Source organism: Pongo pygmaeus, chromosome 10 (genome assembly GCF_028885625.2).
Source record: "Pongo pygmaeus isolate AG05252 chromosome 10, NHGRI_mPonPyg2-v2.0_pri, whole genome shotgun sequence".
NCBI classification, from domain to species: Eukaryota; Metazoa; Chordata; class Mammalia; order Primates; family Hominidae; genus Pongo; species Pongo pygmaeus.
In genome coordinates, this window is record NC_072383.2 from 123,567,898 (window position 1) to 123,586,057 (window position 18,160).

Consider the following 18,160-nt stretch of genomic DNA (forward strand, 5'->3'; position numbering starts at 1 on the left):
TCTTCCTGCGGCCTCATTATCTTCAGCCTAATGGGATTATCAAGAGTACAGAGGCCAGAGATTAAGCAGACAGCACGGGGCAGATAAACCCTCAGCTGGCCCCACCCTCGCACCCTCCCGCCATCCCAGCACAGGGGACGGCACGTACTGAACCTGCAGGTGCTGACGTTCTGAATTCCAGACTCCAGGCACGGGCAGAAGCCTTCGTTGGGTGGGTAGATGGACCCGTTGGCAAACAGGGTTTTGGGAGCCACGAAGCGATAGGTGGGGATGCCTTCAAACACCCCTGACTCCTTGTACATTAGCTTCATGGATCTGCAGGGGACAGACAGGGTGAGAGGGGACACCCAGACCTGGCAGCCAGAGCCAGGCCCTGCCGAAGGCTGCCCAGATCCAGCCATTTCTCCCCACGGGCGCTACCACCTCCTGGGTCCAAACTACCCCCATCTCTCACCCAGGTAGCTGCAGCGACCCCCTAACAGGCCTCTCTGCTCCGACTCTGCCTCCCCACCCACACCAATGTATTAGCTACGGCCAGATGGAGTTTTACAAAAGAACAGAGGCCAGGCATTATGGCTCACACCTGTAATCCCAGCACTTTGGGAGGCCGAGGTGGGAGGATCACTTGAGCCCAGGAGTTTGAGACCAGCCTGGGGAACATGGTGAGACCCAGTCTCTAAAAACAAAATTGTTTTTGAAAGTTATGACATTAAAAAAAGAACAGAATATATCATGCCCCTGCTGAAAATCTGTGACCCTTTCTAGTCTAACCTACCATTAGGATTCATTGTCCTTATCTAGCCCCTGCATAAGCTCTGCTCAGCCCCGCCCCACCTTCCTGTACCCAGGGCCTCCCTGAAGTTCCTAAGCACACTCACTCCTGCCCCAGGCCCTCTGCATCCCTGCTCCCTCTGCCTAAGAACAGTCTCCTCTGGCATCTTCATCCACTAGACTTCAGCCCTTCAGTCAGATCTCAGTTCAGCTGTCACTTCCTCGTGTGGCAGCACTGTCCCCCACACCCACCCCATCCACCCTCCATCCGTTCATGCTCCTGTACTTTCTCAAAAGCACTTCTGAACTTGAACATGCACTGCGCTACCCACTCTGTCCACAGCAGCCACTCAGCACGCATGGCTGTCCATCCCACCCTTGACATGGGGCGAGTCCAAATTGGGATGCAAGTATAAAATACGTTCCAGATTTCTAATACTTGCTAGCAAAAAAAAAACAAAAAAACAAAAACTCATCATTAACACTTGAAATGATCCCATTTTTGATATATGAGGTCAAATAAAATACATTATTAAAAATAATTTCACCAATTTCTTGTTACTTGTATTAATGCAGCCACTAAAACATTTTACATTGCATGTGTGCCTTGCATATTTTGATGTATAGGAAAGTGCCAGCTTAGATTATAGCATTATGTCAGTGTCAGATTTCCTCATTTTGATAACAGCATTATGGTTATGTAAGAAAATGTCCTCGTTTCTGAAAAACACCCACTGAGTATTTGGAGGTAAGGGGGCATACAGCCTCCAACCTACTCTCAGATGGTTCAGGAAAAAGACACTCGGCAAGAGGAGGGGGTGGGGGGCTTAACACGGCTAGTGAACCTGGGTGAAGGGGAGACGGGGGCCACTTGTATTTCTCCTGCAACTTTTCTTTAAGTTTAAAATTCAGCTTTTAAAGTCAGCTGGGTACGGTAGCTCACACCTGCAATCCCAGCACTTTGGGAGGCTGAAGCAGGATGATTCCTTGAGGCTAGGAGTTCAAGACTAGCCTGGGCAACATAGCAAGATCCCCATCTCTAAAAAATTAAATAAATAAATAAGTAAAAACTTAAAACAGCAAAAGGTGGCCACACGGAGCAAAAGCACTGTCACTCTCTGATACTCTAGTGTTTGTGCATTTGCCTGAGTTGCCCTGATAGGACACAACCTCCTGGGGAATGGAGACTTGGCCCACCCTGTCACTACTGGGCACCTGGCACACAGTAGGGCCTCACAGGGTTTGCTGGGAGGGCAGATAAGTCAAGGTCCACATGAGTGAATTCCCAAGTAAAGGACTTTTCCAGAGTGACCAGAATAGAACACGACACAGCAAGGCCTCCAGAAAAGGGCTGTAGGAGCCACCCACTGTCTACTGTTACCCCTCAACTGGGACCATGGGACACAGAGCTGAGCCTGAAGGGGCCGAGCAGAGCCAGCTGATGTCTGAGCACCCAGATGGTCACGGGGGCCACCCGTCAGACGCCAGAGGGAGCCCACCTCTCGCCTCCATTTCATGGTCCCCTATGACCTTGACATGTCCTGCCCCCTCCTCCTAGCCCAGCACCACCTGGCTGCAAACCACCACCAGCAGCCTCTCTTTGGGCTGTGTAGAGGCATTGGCAGCTGGAGTTTGGCTCTTGGTGGTGTGACCAAAGAGAATTCAAGCTGGTGCCAAGGGCCAGTGAGTCAAATCCACGATGAGTCAAAATGCTTTCCAAGGGCACAGCCAACAGCACAGAAGTTGGCCATGAGCTGCCCAGGAAACCCAGGAGGCCCCGCGTCCCAGTGATTACCGGCAGGCCTCAGGGCTGTAGAACTCCAGCGAGGACTCAGGAGTCATGAAGGGTGGCCACATTTGCCCAGAAGTTCCATTGATCATGTTGCACTGATCGGAATGCCAGAAGTCAACCTGGGGGGAAGCATCCAAACTAGACCCCTCAGTAGGGCCAAGGCCCCTTAATAAGCCCTCTCAGGTGCCGCACACCTAACTCGCCCTGGTGCACACATGGCCACTCAATTCCCAATACTGGCACGGTGGGAAGAGGGCAGGCTATGTAGACACACAGAGAGAATGCCTACCACAGCTGCCCACTCCCAGACCCCCGAATGTGTAACTTTGCTACGGACTCAGTTCTTTCATCTGCAAAATGGGCCTATCACCCACATTTCCAGCCTGAATCTGGAAAAGAAGTGTGGTGAGCAAGTGAGGTGAGAGGTGGGCCGCGGCTGTGCTCAGCCCTCAGAGCGGAAGTCAACAGGCACCTCCTGAAAACAATCGGCATACAGGCAAACTACTTAAAATCATAATGGTGGCCACCACCGGGCAACCCCAAAACAGAACCTATCAGGTTAACTGACTCTGGGGAGCGAGACCCAGACTCGACAAAACCAACTGCTCACTTTCCAATCTTCTGTATGATGAGGATGTTTAAAATCACGTGCACATGTATAGTATATTGGAATATACAAGCCACAATGAATGTGAACTCCATCTATTGTGAATGGCTACTGCCGGTTACAAATGGTGATTTTTGCCACTCTGGGCACTGGTTGGGGTACGATTTGTCCCTAGCCCTCAGGGTCTTTGCAGTAACTACCATGTGGAGTGGGGAACGGGAAGTCACACAGCCATTTTCATGCATATTGAGAAAAGGTCACGAAGGCGAAAAAAGCAAGTTGCAAAACAATGCACGTAGTATGATTTCATGATGTTCAAAGAAGAAACAATTCCGTATTTCTCTGCATACATACAGGTGTGCACATGGTAAAAATGGATGGGAAGAATATATCCGAAACTGATAACTGTGGGTTTCCTCTGGGGCAAGGGGTAGGGGTGGGAGGTGATACTAAGGGCACTTATCTCCCTCTCTTGTTTTATTTTGTAATGTGAATCTCTTCTCTTTTTTTTTGGAGACCGAGTTTCACTCTTCTCACCCAGGCTGAAGTGAAATTGCGTGATCTCAGCTCACTGCAACCTTCACCTCCCGGGTTCAAGCGGTTCTCCTGCCTCAGCTCATGAGTAGCTGGGATTACAGGCATGCGCCACCACACCCAGCTAATTTTTTGTATTTTAGTAGAGACAGGGTTTTGCCATGTTGGCCTGGCTGGGCTCGAACTCCTGACCTCAGGTGATCCCCCCGCCTCGGCCTCCCAAAGTGCTGGGATTACAGGCATGAGCCACCACGCCCGGCCTTCAAAACATTTTTGTAAGTAAAGAATCGAAAGGAAGAAAGCACTCAGTTCCCAGCAGATGCCAGGTGCTCAGTAAGCTCAGTAAGAAGTCACTAACCCCACCTGCACCTCTGGCTGGTCAAGCTTTAACCAAAGGTAAAATCCCTCCTCCAACTTCAAGAGGGTTCATCCTCCCAGCATCCTCTTCACGACAAAGGAATAAGGAGCCCTGTGGTCCCTGCCATTCCTGAGCAGCCACGGCCCGGCCCACCCTCCCCTCTCCCTGGCGACAGGGGCCCTCGCCTCTCGCCCCTCACCTTGCTCAGCCCGTTCCACTTGTCCACGAGGTGGATCCTGCTGATGTTCTGGACCCCCGTGAACACCGTGAAGAGCCCAGAGTCAGAGTTGTTGAGCTACAGACACAGCAGGGAACAGCATTGTAAGGCTCGGGCTGCCATTGAGCCGGCCTGGTCTGAACATTCTGGGCTGAGCCCTCCTCCCCCTCCACCAGAAGGACAGGGCTCCCGGCATCTGGTTCACTGCCACATGCCCAGTGTCTGGGGACCGACAGGAGGCTTGGGAGCTTTCTAGGAGGAACAGTCCCGGGTTCTGTGACTGCAGTGTTCCACCCTCCCTTCCTAACTCTGGGAAAGTCTGGCTTTCCTCCCGGGTGAGTGGCAGATCACCCCCACCACACCCTACTCCAGCATAAAATAAAGCATGGCCAGGTCAGCTCCCTGAGCAATGAAACAGGAGAAGTGGCATGTCACTTGGGGGGATGCTTTAAAGACTGTGCACACGCCTTTCACCAGGCTCTCTGCCACTGCTATAGCAGCCAAGGAGGTATGTGTCAACACAGAGCCTCCCTCAGCCTGGGTCCCCAAGTGACTACCACAAGCGTGGGTGCCCCAGTCACCCACACTGGACGTGGAGTGCAAGCAAAGGAATAAGTCTTGGTTGTTCTAAGCCATGGAGATTCTGGGGCTGCTTGTCATAGCAGCAAAACCTGGCCTGTCCTAACCCATCAAGGTTCTTGATAGTGGGGCCCAGGCTTTGGTGCTCCAAGAGCATTTCCCAGAAGCTAGTTTCTAATCCCAAAGACATGCAAAGCACAAAGTGGTATGAGTGACTGAAGGAAATATCGAGAAGTGCTTTGCAGGGTGGAGCACACTGAGGAGCTCCAAGGTTGCCTGGCTGAGTGGCTGCACCCATCAGAGACCTACAGAACAAGACCCAGCACAAGGCCCCGGCCCAGCCTCCCGTGTGTGTCTGTCACTTGCCCATGTGGAGCCAAGAATAACCAGTGCCACTACAAAGGGGAGCATTAAAGGGGCTCATGTGCAAAAAGGGCCAGGTACGGTGCCCTGGACACAGTAAGAGCTCAAAATGCTAGTCTTTATTTTCATTATTATTGTTATTATTAATAAATGCTCACCCAACAGTATCCTTAAATGATCATTATAATGGACAGAGAGCATCAGAAACTGCCAGTTACTACCCAAAGCCCACTCTCTCCTTACTCCTTCATAACAAAACCCAAACTGTACTCAGAGCATCAGCACACCCAGCTAAAAGGCTACCTTTCCAGCTTCCCCTGGAGCTAGGTGTGGCCACGTGACTCAGTTCTGGCCAATAAAGGAAGTGGACATTGGTTTTCTTCCTCCTTAAGAAGGATGCAACTGGGACATGCTGTTTTACCCCCAATTCCTCCATCTGCTCCCTAAAGCCCCACCACTTCTTCCTTCCTGCTGTGCTGCCTGGAATGTGATGTGATTGCTGACACTCTAGCAGCCAACTTGGACAATGTGGTTATCTTGAGGATGAAAACCACACGCCAAAGATGGCAGAGCAGAGTAGTAGAAGGCTTCCAGATCACTTAAGACCATGAAGCCGCCACACCAACACTGAACAGCCTACTGCTAGACTGTTCCTGTGAGGTTTTCATTATATGCGGTCAAACGTAGATTATACTAAACTAGGGACTTTGTAATCACTTTCATTTGCAAAGCACTTCAGGATTTACAAGATGCTTTTACAGAATCATGCCACTTAACCCAAACTTGCTAATTTACCCACACGACAGGAGCCCGTCACCCTTGACAAAAACGTACTGAGTATCTATCACGTGCAGCACCACGATATCCCCCCCAGCACTCTACCCTGATCAGCAGAGAACAAAGAGATGGCTGAGGATGGAGCAGTCCCAAGGACTCATTGAAAGCTGCGGTGAGGGAGCCAAGGTCAGGGTCAGACCCTCCATGGACGAGATGTTGGCTCCGAAGCCCAGTCAGTGACCCTACCAGGTTGCCAGGAGTCAACATTAAGAGTCAGCTTGTGATCTTACTCCCCAGCAGCCATGCCGCCTTCAACCAGCAAAGCCTCCCGTTTGCTAAGGCCCAGTCACATCATTTGAGCCTGGATCAAGCTGTACCTGAATCCAACCCTAGCATTTTCAGTTCTATGAGCCCCAACATTCCCCATTTCACTTAAGCTGGTTTGAGTCAGGTTCTCAGCCACTTACAACCCACAGCCACTAGATCCCCAGCCAGCTACAAAGCAAGCTGGTGACCACTGTCCAGACTGTGTGAGGGGAAGACAGGACACAGGCCTGAATCTTTGGCTTCTCACCAGGCCACACGTACCTCAGCAAATAATCCGAACTTGTCCTTAAAGGGGAACATGCCTGGAAAGTACTTGTTGATGAGGTTCACGAGGGGGTCCTTGTAGCCCCACATGACCTCACCCACAGTGCGGTTCATGAAGGCGCGTTCCCCGAGGGTGGTGAATGCCAAGGTCATGATGAGCTTCAGGGTCATGGGCTTATCCTCCATCATCACCGCCGCACCCTGCAAGGCGAGGGGACACTAGTGTCAGAGGCTGGACGTGGCTGGCCCATCCTCCCTCGGCCCCAGCTGGGCCTCACGGCAAAAAGCCCATGAAGGGAAATGCTGGGGTGCAGGAGGCCCCTGGAGTGGCCACGTGGGGCGTCTGGGACACCAGAACCACCCTCTTCTCCTCCAGTGCCAAGGCCACATGTGCTCCCGAGAACCCCTTCTCCCCCTTGCACCCCACTGGACTCAGGCTAAGTGAACTCCAGCCCCAGTCCCAGAGGTGGCCCTGTGGCTCAGCCCTCAACAAGACAGCCCCTTTTGGAGATCTCAGAAATGTAAACTGAAAAGGGAAAAAAAATACTTTGGCCAGGACTTCCAAACCAAGACAGGTGGACCCACCTGGGAAACTCAGAACCCACCGCGGGTGGTGGAGACAGCACAGGGCCGAAAGCCACCCACCAGGCGTGAGTCCCCACGCTCCAACCACCTCAGGGACTGCTCCCCGCACAAGGGGCAGGCGGGAGGAGAGACAGGGGACGAGGCTGGGGTGCGAGGCGGCGTGGGCCACGGGGCAGCCTCACCAAGACCAGGATGTTAGGCATGACGATGTAGTCGCTCTCTGAGCCGTGGGACTTGGAGGGCTGGAACTGGAAGGTGCGGTACTCGAGGAAGGACACGGTGTCGTTGTTGTTGAAGGTGATGTTGGTCTTGTGCCTGAACTCCCTATGGGGGAAGCCAGTGGGTCAGACGCCCCGCCCCGCTGCATGGGACGTTTCCCTTCTACTCGCCTGCAGTGCCTGCCTGGGAACCAGGGGCCCTGGACGTCTGTGCACACCTCCGGCCCCACAGCCAAAGCTGAGCTCGGCCCCTCGGCCAAGTCTGTCCCTCCCGCCGCCTGCCCACTGCAGGACACGGTGTCACCACCCACCCGGCCTCGTTCTGCTCTCCCTCACCCAACACGGCCATCACCTCTCCATCTACAAAAGGAAGTAATCACAAGCCCTACTTCAGGGGGCAGCTGTGGGGATTAAACAATCCCCACAGTAAAGCAACCAGATACCCGAAAGCAATCAACACAGCCGCCGGGTGCAGAGAAAGCACGAGGTAAACATCAGCTGCCGTGACTGTTGCTGCTGCTGTCCTTATGATCTCTCATCTCTCCAAGCCATTCTCCACCATCCAGAAGAATCTTTGAAAAGTGGAAATCAGGTCGGGAGCACTGGCTCATGCCTGTAATGCCAGCACTTTGGGAGGCCGAGGTGGGCAGATCGCCTGATGTCAGGAGTCCAAGACCATCCTGCCCAACATGGTGAAACCCCGTCTCTACTAAAAATACAAAAATTAGCTGGGCGTGGTGGCAGATGCCTGTAATCCCAGCTACTCGGGAGGCTGAGGCAGGAGAATCGCTTGAACCTGGGGGGCGGAGGTTGCAGTGAGCCGAGATCGCGCCACTGCACTCCAACCTGGGTAAGAGAGAGACTCCGTCTCAAAAAAAAAAAAGTGGAAATCAGATCGTGCCATGCTCTGGACCACAGCCCCACTTTGCATGCAGGTTAAAATCAGGCTCCTAACGCGACCTCCGAGGCCCTCAGCAAGGCTCAGCCCTCGTCTCTCCACCGTCTCCCTCCCTCGTAAGCCCAGCTGCACAGGCCTCTGTTCCCAGCCTTCAGACCTTTGCACATGCTCTGCCCCGGACTCGCTCTGCCCGGGACTCTCTCTCCCCAGGGCCTCTTCCCACCATGCGGTTCCAGTGAGTGTCCCTTTGCAGAGGTGCTCCCGATCCTCCAGTCAGACCCAGGCCCAAGGCCACCCTCCCTCCTGCACTCCGGAAGACAAAACTTCACTGTTTTGTCTGCACGGTACTGGTGGCTGCCTGATTCCCCCTTATTTGTCCACTTCTTTACTCTCTCCCCATCAGAACATCAGCTTGGTGAGGCAGGGCCTTGGTCTGCCTGCACCCCCAGCACACAGGAGGTGCTCAATCAGTGCTCACAGAATGAAGGAGTATAGAGAGCTTTGGCATTTTTGCCCATTCTGTCCACTGCTGGGTCCCCTGTGCTTAGAACGGCAGCCAACACCTAGCAGGTGCTCAATAAACATTTGTTAAATGAACGAGCGAATGAGTGAATGAATGAACGGAATGCAGCAGCTGATTCATGTTTCCCACTCCCAAACCTCAGGCACATTTGCTGGGTTTTCACCTTGGCTTTCCCAGAACCAAACTGTGGGTCTCCAACAGCGGGAACGCCCTCTGCCCGCCGCATCCCTGGAACACTGTGTGCTGGGGGCAAGTCAGCTCCCCTGTCTGAGCCCCTACTCCTCTGCCTGTGAACTGGGAAGCGGGGGTGTGGAGGAGGGGAGGTGCTCTGAAGACGCCAGGAGGTAGGGGCGTTGTAACAGGCACATCCGCCAGCCGTCTCAGAGCTCCGAGTGCATCCTGAGTGTCCCAGTGACCCCATGAAGGGGCTCTTGTGTCTCTCCAGTCTGCAGACGGGCAAACTGAGGCTCAGAAGGGTGAAGTCACTTCCCCTAGGCCACAGCCAGGCACAGGGCAAGCAGAAAGCAAAGGCACGACTCTGTGGTCCCTAGGCCAGCATGTTCCACAAACAGCTGACCCCTTCCCGTGCTGACCCACCCGGTCCTCTGGCCTAGATAGGGTTTGGGGGGTAGGTCCCTGCTCCTGGTCATGTGTGTGTGTGCGTGTGTGTGTATGTATGTGTGTGTGTGTGTATGTGTGTGTATGTATGTGTGTAACTCACACATGCACCCTCCACCCAGACCCACACCATTGGTCCCTCCCTGCTCCATAAAGAACCTCTCTAGGCAAGGTCTGGTGATTCACACCTGTAATCCCAGCACTTTGAGAGGCTGAGGCAGAGGATCGCTTGAGCCCAGAACTTCAAAACCAGCCTGGGCAACATAGCAAGATCCCATCTCTTAAAAAAAAAACAAAAAAAACCCTAAAACAAAAACTTCTCTGGGACTAGCACTTATCCCGACTATGCCTTGCCTGCTTCCGGAACAATCTCTGGGGCTTCGTCAGTAGTCTCGCCTCCCCATCCCGTCCACTCTGAGACCCCTCCCCTGCCCAGCCTCAGCCGGCCCCTCCACCCTCACCTGGACACAGCCTCACCTGTACACGTAGGGCCCGCGCTCCCGCACCTGCGGCTTCTCGCCCTTCAGGATCTCGTTGGGGTTTATGACGTCAAAGAAGTAGACGGAGAGATAAAAGGGGATGGGGATCTCCTTCCACATGTTGAAGGACAGGCTACTGGGGTCGATGCGCACGTTCTGCAGAGGAAGGAAAAAGAACGCTTGTGAGGAGAGTGATGAGGGCCCCACGCCCCACCACCGGCTCCAGAACAGCTGCCCGAGCCCAGCCAGGGAAGGGGCTCCTAGGCAGGGGCTCGGGATAGGAGGTGGTGGGAAAGCCCTTCCCACATGAGGCTGTCGCACCTGGAGCTTATGGAATTAACAGGCAACCTATCCATGCTGTCGTAATGCTTCTTAAAATACGTCCTAACAGCAACAGGTGACACCAGTCAAGGGACTGAGGTAAACAGGGGCCCATGCACCATCTAAAGGGAGCGCTGGGGCTCAGGGTAGCGGATGGGCTCAGGGCAGGGTTAGCCTCATGCAGGAACATGGCCTCCATGTGGCCAGGTGGATCATTCATTCATTCCACAAGCATGCACTGAGCACTACCACGTGCCAGGCAGGTTCTAAGAGCTGGGGATGGGAGAATGACCAGGACAGACCAAAAGCCCAGCTATGTGGGGCTTTACCGTAGTGGGGGGGAAAGGCAGGCACCAAACAACTCAGGTAAAACGCATGCCATGTGACAGAGCACAGAGAAAACACAGCAGGGACTGGGGAAGAGACTGGGATTTGAGACAGAGTCATTATGTAAGTGAAATATAGGCCGGGTGCCATGGCTCATGCCTGTAATCCCAGAACTTTGGGAGGCCAAAGTAGGAGGATCACCAGAGCCCAGGAGTTTGAGACCAGCCTGAGCAACATAGCAAGACCCTGTCTCTATAAAGAATTATTTTATTTTATTTTATTTTTTTTTTCTTTTTGAGATGGAGTCTCGCTCTGTTGCCCAGGCTGGAGTGCAGTGGCATGATCTTGGCTCACTGCAACCTCTGCTTCTGTGTTCAAGTGATTCTCCTGCCTCAGCCTCCTGAGTAGCTGGGACTACAGGTCCCCACCACCATGCCTGGCTAATTTTTGTATTTTTTTAATTTATATATTTATTTATTTATTTTGAGAGGGAGTCTCGCTCTGTGGCCCAGGTTGGACTGAAGTGGCACAATCTCAGCTCACCGAAACCTCCATATCCCGGGTTCAAGCAGTTCTCCTCCCTCAGCCTCCCGAGTAGCTGGGACTACCAGGCACCTACCACCATACCTGGTTAATTTTTGTTTTTGTTTTAGTAGAAGTGGGGTTTCACCATGTTGGCCAGGCTGGTCTCCTGACCTCAAGTGATCCGTCTGCCTTGGCCTCCCAAAGTGCCAGGATTACAGGCATGAGCCACTGTGCCCAGCCTATAAAAAATAATTTTTAAAAAAGTAGCTGAGCATGGTGCTGTACACCTGTAGTCCCAGCTACATGAGAGGCTGAGATGGGAGGGTCACTTGAGCCAAGGAGGTCGAGGCTGCAGTGAGCTGTAATGGCGCCACTGTACTCCAGCCTGGATGTCCAAGCAATACCGTGTCTCATAAAAAAAAAAAGAAAGGAAAAGAAAGAAAGAAAAAGAACACACACAAACACAACCTAGACCCAAAACCAAAACAGAAGGCAGTGAGGAAGGGAGCTCACGAATCTAGAAGGTGGGGGGCGGGGGGCATTCCACAGCAGCCACAGCCTGTGCAAAGGCCCTGTGGTAGGGAGACGCTGGGAGAGAGCCTCCCTGTGTGGCTGAGTGAGCCATTCGGAGAGGAGTCAGAGGAAGATGAGGGCACAGAAGTTTTCCAAGAAAACCAGAAATACAGAAATGTATATGAAATCTCCTGATTTAAAAACTTTGCAAAAACATAATTTTCTTAAAGGGACTATAGGAAACACGCCTGGAGTCCACTTGGACTCCTCTCCCAGCTTTCCTCCTCTAGATCTATAATTCGCTGCCCCAGTGTCACAGGGAGGTCCCCCCCAGTCCACCTTACCCCCACCCTCAACCCAGCTGGGACATAATCTCGGGCCCCTCAGTGCCCACACCACGTCAGAGCCTGGGAGGAGTGACCCAGCCCATAAGACTAGAGCTGATGCTGCAAAGCCAGGCGGCTGCGTCACCTTCCACCCTCTTTTGAACATGGCCTTCTAAGACAAGGACAGCCACCCCTATTGTCCCCAGACAGCCAGAACCAATAGGCAGAGGCTCTACAGGAGGCAGACAGCTGAGCTGGCCAGTCAGGGCCAGCCCCATGTCCCCCGGAAGGAGCAGATTTGGAGGCAGCCAGACCCCTGGGTCGCACTCCACGGGGCCACTTGGGCAAGTCAGCCCCTGTGAACCTCAAGTTTCTCATCTGTACGAAGGAGCTGGTGACACTGTAGCTACAGCTGTGTCTAGTTTGACCTAGGCGGTATGTAAATGAGGAAGCTGAATTCGTTTTCAAGAAACTGGAAGATGCAATGTAAAATCTGGATTTCAGAGTTCTCTTGGAAAAATCAGGAGATCAGAGACTTGCCTTCAAGTGCCATAATTGTTTATTGATAAACATGTCTTCCTACCCAGCTGCGAGCACCCAAAGGAGCATCTTATGACCTGAGCAAGCCGATGGGTGCAAACGAAGGCGCATAAACTCAATATTAATGAGGTAATAGAAGCGAGCATTTCCGGGGTGTGCCACACGCCTGGTGATGCTGTTCACTGTGTTCTCATCCTCTGAACAGCACCATGACTCTTTGAGGCAGCCACCTCCACTATTATTACCCCCATGTTACAGATTAGGAAACTGAGGCACAACTAAGGATGGAGAGAGATTCAACCAATAGTTGGAGGGCACTGAGGAGTCCGGGAGGTCTTCCTGGGGGAGGTGGTATGTGAGCTGGATCAAAGAGCAGTCCTGCCCCCTCAGTAACGCCCTCTCCACCCCATGGTGGCTCCCGCCACCCCATGCGACCACAGCCCACGGGCACCAGCTCCAGCCCCTCCCAGCTCTCAGGCCCCGAACGCCCAGCCCTTCCTTCAGTCCTGGCCTTCACCCAGCCTCAAAGCCCGTGCACTGCAGGTCCCTCTGTCTGGGACAGACCCTGCAGCCCTGGGGACCCTGCTCACCACAGGCCAGGCCCCTTCTCCAGCCTGGGAGACACATCCAGCTGCTGGTGCTCCCCCCATAGAAAACACAGCATCAAAACCCAGAACCCTGGAAAATGTGTTCAGGGAGTAGAGCACGAACTATATGTTCTCACCACAGAAAACAGTGGGGGCAGGAGGGAACCGTGGAGGTGACAGGTATGTTCAGCACCTGGATCTCAGGGGCGGGTTTCCCGGTGTGCACACACCAGCCCATCAAACTGCATACATTGAATATGTGCCGTTGTTTTATATCAATCACACCTTAATAAAGCTGCTTTTTTAAAAAAGCAAAACAAGGCCCAGTGCGGTGGCTCACAGCTGTAATCCCAGCACTTTGAGGGGCCGAGGCAGGCGGATCACTTGAGCCCAGGAGTTCAAGACCAGCCTGAGCATGGAGACCCCATCTCTACAAAAAATACAAAAATCAGCCATCCATGGTGGCAGGTGCCTATAGTCCCAGCCACTTGGGAGGCTGAGGTGGGAGGATGACTTGAGCCCAGGAAGCAGAGGTTGCAGCGATCTGTGATCACACCACTGCACTCCAGCCTGGGCGACACAGCGAGACTCCATCTCACACACACACACACACACACACACACAGCCTCAATTTCCCTTTGCGGCCTCCCTCTCCCACCCGGTTTCTCAGCAGAGGCTGCTGGGCTGGAGATACCTTTCTCCTTTGGAATCTCACCATGCTTTCCTCCTCCCCTAGCCGCTTGGCCTGGTTCTGAAGATGAATCAGGGCTAAACCAACAAGTCATGGGATCCGGCCGCGTGTCCATGTCTCAATCTCTCTCTCTCTCTCTCTCTCTCTCTCCAAAGAAGAGGCTTTCGGGCCCTGGGTTTCAGCCCATTCATTCAGCACTGCCCAAAGGGAATCTTCAGAGACCCAGCACAGCCCTGTCCAACTGGGTGATCAGGGATGGGTCGCTGACCTTCTCCGAGTTTCAGTTTCCTCAACCATACAATGGGCGTAAGGAGAGTGTCGCCTTGTGGGCTGCTGTGAGGTTTGAACGAGTCCATGGAGGTAAAGTGCTTAGAACAAGGTCTGAAGACCCCGGGCACCGGAGGGTCAGCCCGGCAGTCATTAAGTGACCCTTCCTCCTCTGCCCCACCTCCACCCGGGTTAAGGGATGGACTTTGCCCTGCTTTTGATCAGCAGGATGACTTTTTTCCACCACACTAGACCAGGCAACTGATTAGATAACAGTGGTGGGGACACTGTAGCCTTTTGCCTAACATGGCTGATTCTGTGATTCTGTCCCCACCACCCCCAAGGTCAAAGACCGTGGCCCTGGAATACAAAGTTGGGATAGAATGCCAAGGTGAGCCCTTGTTGGACGCCACTCCCTCCCATCCGGCGAAATAGACCCTTTGAGCCCAGGAAGGCTGCCTGGAGGAGGGGACATCTGAGCTGGGAATTTTAAAATAAGCTGGGCTTTGCTAGGAAAAGAAGATGGTGGAGGAGTGCCTGGCAGAGGACACAGCCTGTGCAAAGACTGGGAAGCCTTTAAGAGTGTGACTTGCCTGAATGTTCACCAAAAACAAATATGGAATGATATGTCCATATTTGATAGTTGGAAACAACTCAAATATCCATAACAGATAAATGAATTGCCACATATCCACACAATGGAATGCTACCTGGCAATCGAAAAGAACCAACCATGGATAAATGCCACAACACAGGTGAGCCTCAGAAGCACTACCCCAAGTAAAAAAAAGAAAAGAAGAATCACACTACACAACACCATTTCCACGACATCGGGGAAAGGGAATACTCTAGAGAGAGAAGCCAGACCAGTGGCTGCCGGGGACCGGGATGGAGGGAGGGGACTGACGTGAACTGGCCCAGCTATCTTGATTTTGGTTGCCATATAGGTGAAGTGTATACATCTGATACAACTCATCAAATTAGGCCAGGCACGGTGGCTCACGCCTGTAATCCGAGGACTTTGGGAGGCCAAGCCAGGAGAATTTCTTGAAGCCAGGAGTTCAAGACCAGCCTGGGCAACGTGGTGAAACTGTCTCTACTAAAAATACAAAAAATATTAGCTGGGCATGGTGGCGCACACCTGTGGTCCCAGCTACTCAGGAGACTGAGCTGGGAGGATAACTTGAGCCCAGGAGTTCAAGGCTGCAGTGAGCCGTGATCATGTCCCTGCACTCCAGTCTGGGCCACAAAGCAAGACCCTGTCTGAAAAAAACAACAGCAACAACACCACCCATGACATGCTATATTTACCACTATGGAACAATCTCCAGAATATTTTAAGTAAAAAAAAATTTAAAAATGAATACTATTACTACCTTTAAAATATAATGCAATCATGTTGATCAAAAGGCAGATATGTGCATAGCATACACATAAAATCCCATTTATGTGACGTTCTAGAACAAGCAAGACTAACGTATCAATAGAAGCCAGAACAGGGGTCATCTGGGAGGATGGGGAATAAGGGGGTGAAAATCCTGTTTCCTGATCTGCTTGCTGGTTACCCGGGACTATGTTCACTGAAAAATGTATGGTGTTATTCCCTTTATATGTGGGCTTTTCTATACGTATGCTACACTTCACTAAAACCCTTTTGAAACTATAATGTGAAATTTTTAAAATAAAAGATTAACTGCAAATGGGCAAAGGACTTGAAAAGACCTTTCTCCAAAGAAAATACACAAATAGCCAACAAGCTCATGAAAAGGTGCTTGACATCATCAGGGAAATGCAAATCAAAGTCACCTTGGGCCACCACTTCTCACCCACAAGGATGGCTAGAATTTTTTTTCATGGAAAATAGCAAGTGTTGGCAAGGGTGTGGGAACTGGAACCTTTGTGCATTGCCGGCGGAAGTGTAACGTGGAACAGCCACTGTGGAAACCAGTCTGACCGTTCCTCAAACGATCAAACACAAAGTTACCGTATGACCCTGCAACTCCACTCCCCAGAACAGACCCAAGAAGAACTGAAAATGGGTGTAAAAAACAACACGTACAAGAATGTGCACAGCAGCACTGTTCGCAATGGGCAAAAACGACCCAAGTGTCCTTCAACAGATGAATGGCTGAACACAGTGTGGTCTGTCCAGACAGCGGCATCTGACTCATTCAGAAAAAAGGAATGAATGGGTTGGCTGTTTACTACTGCGTAAAAAAGAAATGAATTTAAAGAGCCAAAAAAAAAATTTTAAAGAAAGGAATGCGGCCAGGCGTGATGGCTCACGCCTGTAATCCCAGCACTTTGGGAGGCTGAGGCAAGTGGATCACCTGAGGTCAGGAGTTCAAGACCAGCCTGGCCAACATGGTGAAACCCCGCATCTACTAAAAAAATAAATAAATAAATACAAAAATTAGCTGGCGTGGTGGCAGCCACCTGTAATCCCAGCTACTCGGGAGGCTGAGGCAGGAGAATCGCTTGAACCCGGGAGGCAGAGGTCGCAGTGAGAGCCGAGATCGCGCCACTGCACTCCAGCCTGGGTAACAGACCGAGATTTCATCTCAAAAAAAAAAAAAAAGAAAGAAAGAAAGAAAGAAAAAGAAAGGAATGCAACACTGACACATGCCACCACATGAACAAACCTCAAAAACATGACACGGAGTGAAAGCAGCCAGTCGAAAGGCCACACATAGTGTCTGACCACACTTATGTGAAATGCCCAGAAGAGGCAAATCCAGAGACAGCAGATTGGTGGTTGCCAGGGGCTGGGGGAGAAAGGAATGGTGGGTGACTGCTGAATGGGTACAGGGTAATGAGAATGCTTTGGAACTAGATCGTGGTAATGGTTGCGCAACCTTACAAATGCACTAAATGCCACTAAACTGTACATTTGTAAATGGTTTTGGTGAATTTTATGTTAACTGGATCTTAATCACAACTTCAAAAAGAAAGATTAACTCCAAATTAAAATGAAATATCATTTCCCAGGAGATGAGCAAAAATTAGGACATCCAAGAAAACAACTACAGGCAAAGATGTTTGGAAACAGGACGGCTGTGCACAGCGGGGGTCAGGCCACCAAGGAGTCGGGGACAGTTTCTAACCGGGTCAGGTGTGAGCAAAGCCCCATGGTCTGTGGGTCCCCTGTTCAGACATGGTGCAGAGCACCAGCTTCCCAGCTCCTGCCATGCTAGGGCCACCACCTGCACACCCACCAGAAGCTTCACGAGGCAACACTCAACTTCCCAGCATGATGCAACTTACGTTATGACTCCATTATTCACCCCTCTGATATTCTATCCTATTCCATTTTGTTTTTAAAATGCTGATCCCAGGCCAGGCGCAGTGGCTCATGCCTGTAATCCCAGCACTTTGGGAAGCCGGGGCGGGTGAATCATGAGGTCAGGAGATCAAGACCATCCTGGCTAACACAGTGAAACCCTGTCTCTACTAAAAATACAAAAAATTAGCCGGGTGTGGTGACACGTGCCTGTAGTCCCAGCTACTCGGGTGGCTGAGGCAGGAGAATCGCTTGAACCCAGGAGGCAAAAGTTGCAGCAAGCCAAAATTGCGCCACTGCACTCCAGCCTGGGCGACAGAGCGATACTCCATCTCAAAAAAAAAAAAAAAAAAAAAGCTGATCACCACCCACCCCACTTATTTCACAACCCACGATCTGATCACATCCGACAGTTTGAAAACTCTGCCCTAGAAAGATTCTCATAAGTATGCAAGAGGGCGCCAGAAGAATTGTCAGACTTCAAAAAAAGAACAGAGGGCCAGGCACAGTGGCTCATGCCTGTGATCGCAACACTTTGGGAGGCCGAGGCGGGTGGATCACTTGAGGTCAGGAGTTCCAGACCAGCCTGGCCAACATGGTGAAACCCCATCTCTACTAAAACTACAAAAATTACCCAAGCACAGTGACGTGCACCTGTAGTCCCAGCTACTCGGGAGGCTGAGGTGGGAGAATCGCTTGAGCCCGGGAGGCGGAGGTTGCAGTGAGCCGAGATCACACCATTGCACTCCAGCCTGGGTGACAGAGCGAGACCCTGCCTTGAACAACAACAGAGAGCCCAGCCAGGTTCTCAGTCAAAGATAAGCTGGGCTTCTGCACACACGGTGACTGCATGGTGAGTAAACGCCATCGACT

The 18,160-nt window shown here is 51.9% G+C and overlaps 1 protein-coding gene across 17 annotated transcripts in view; it reads right to left on the reverse strand.

Annotated features, from left to right (window-relative positions):
- Window positions 1-18,160, reverse strand: part of SCARB1 (scavenger receptor class B member 1) — a 114,904-nt gene that overhangs the window by 30,469 nt on the left and 66,275 nt on the right. For all 17 annotated transcript variants that reach the window (XM_054443256.2, XM_063646808.1, XM_063646807.1 and 14 more), the window contains 6 exons: window positions 9,909-10,066; window positions 7,357-7,498; window positions 6,587-6,790; window positions 4,262-4,357; window positions 2,567-2,682; window positions 149-315 (listed from right to left, as the gene is read on the reverse strand). In XM_054443256.2, the coding sequence (XP_054299231.1) occupies window positions 149-315; window positions 2,567-2,682; window positions 4,262-4,357; window positions 6,587-6,790; window positions 7,357-7,498; window positions 9,909-10,066 (883 nt within the window). The remainder of the gene's footprint in view (window positions 1-148; window positions 316-2,566; window positions 2,683-4,261; window positions 4,358-6,586; window positions 6,791-7,356; window positions 7,499-9,908; window positions 10,067-18,160) is intronic.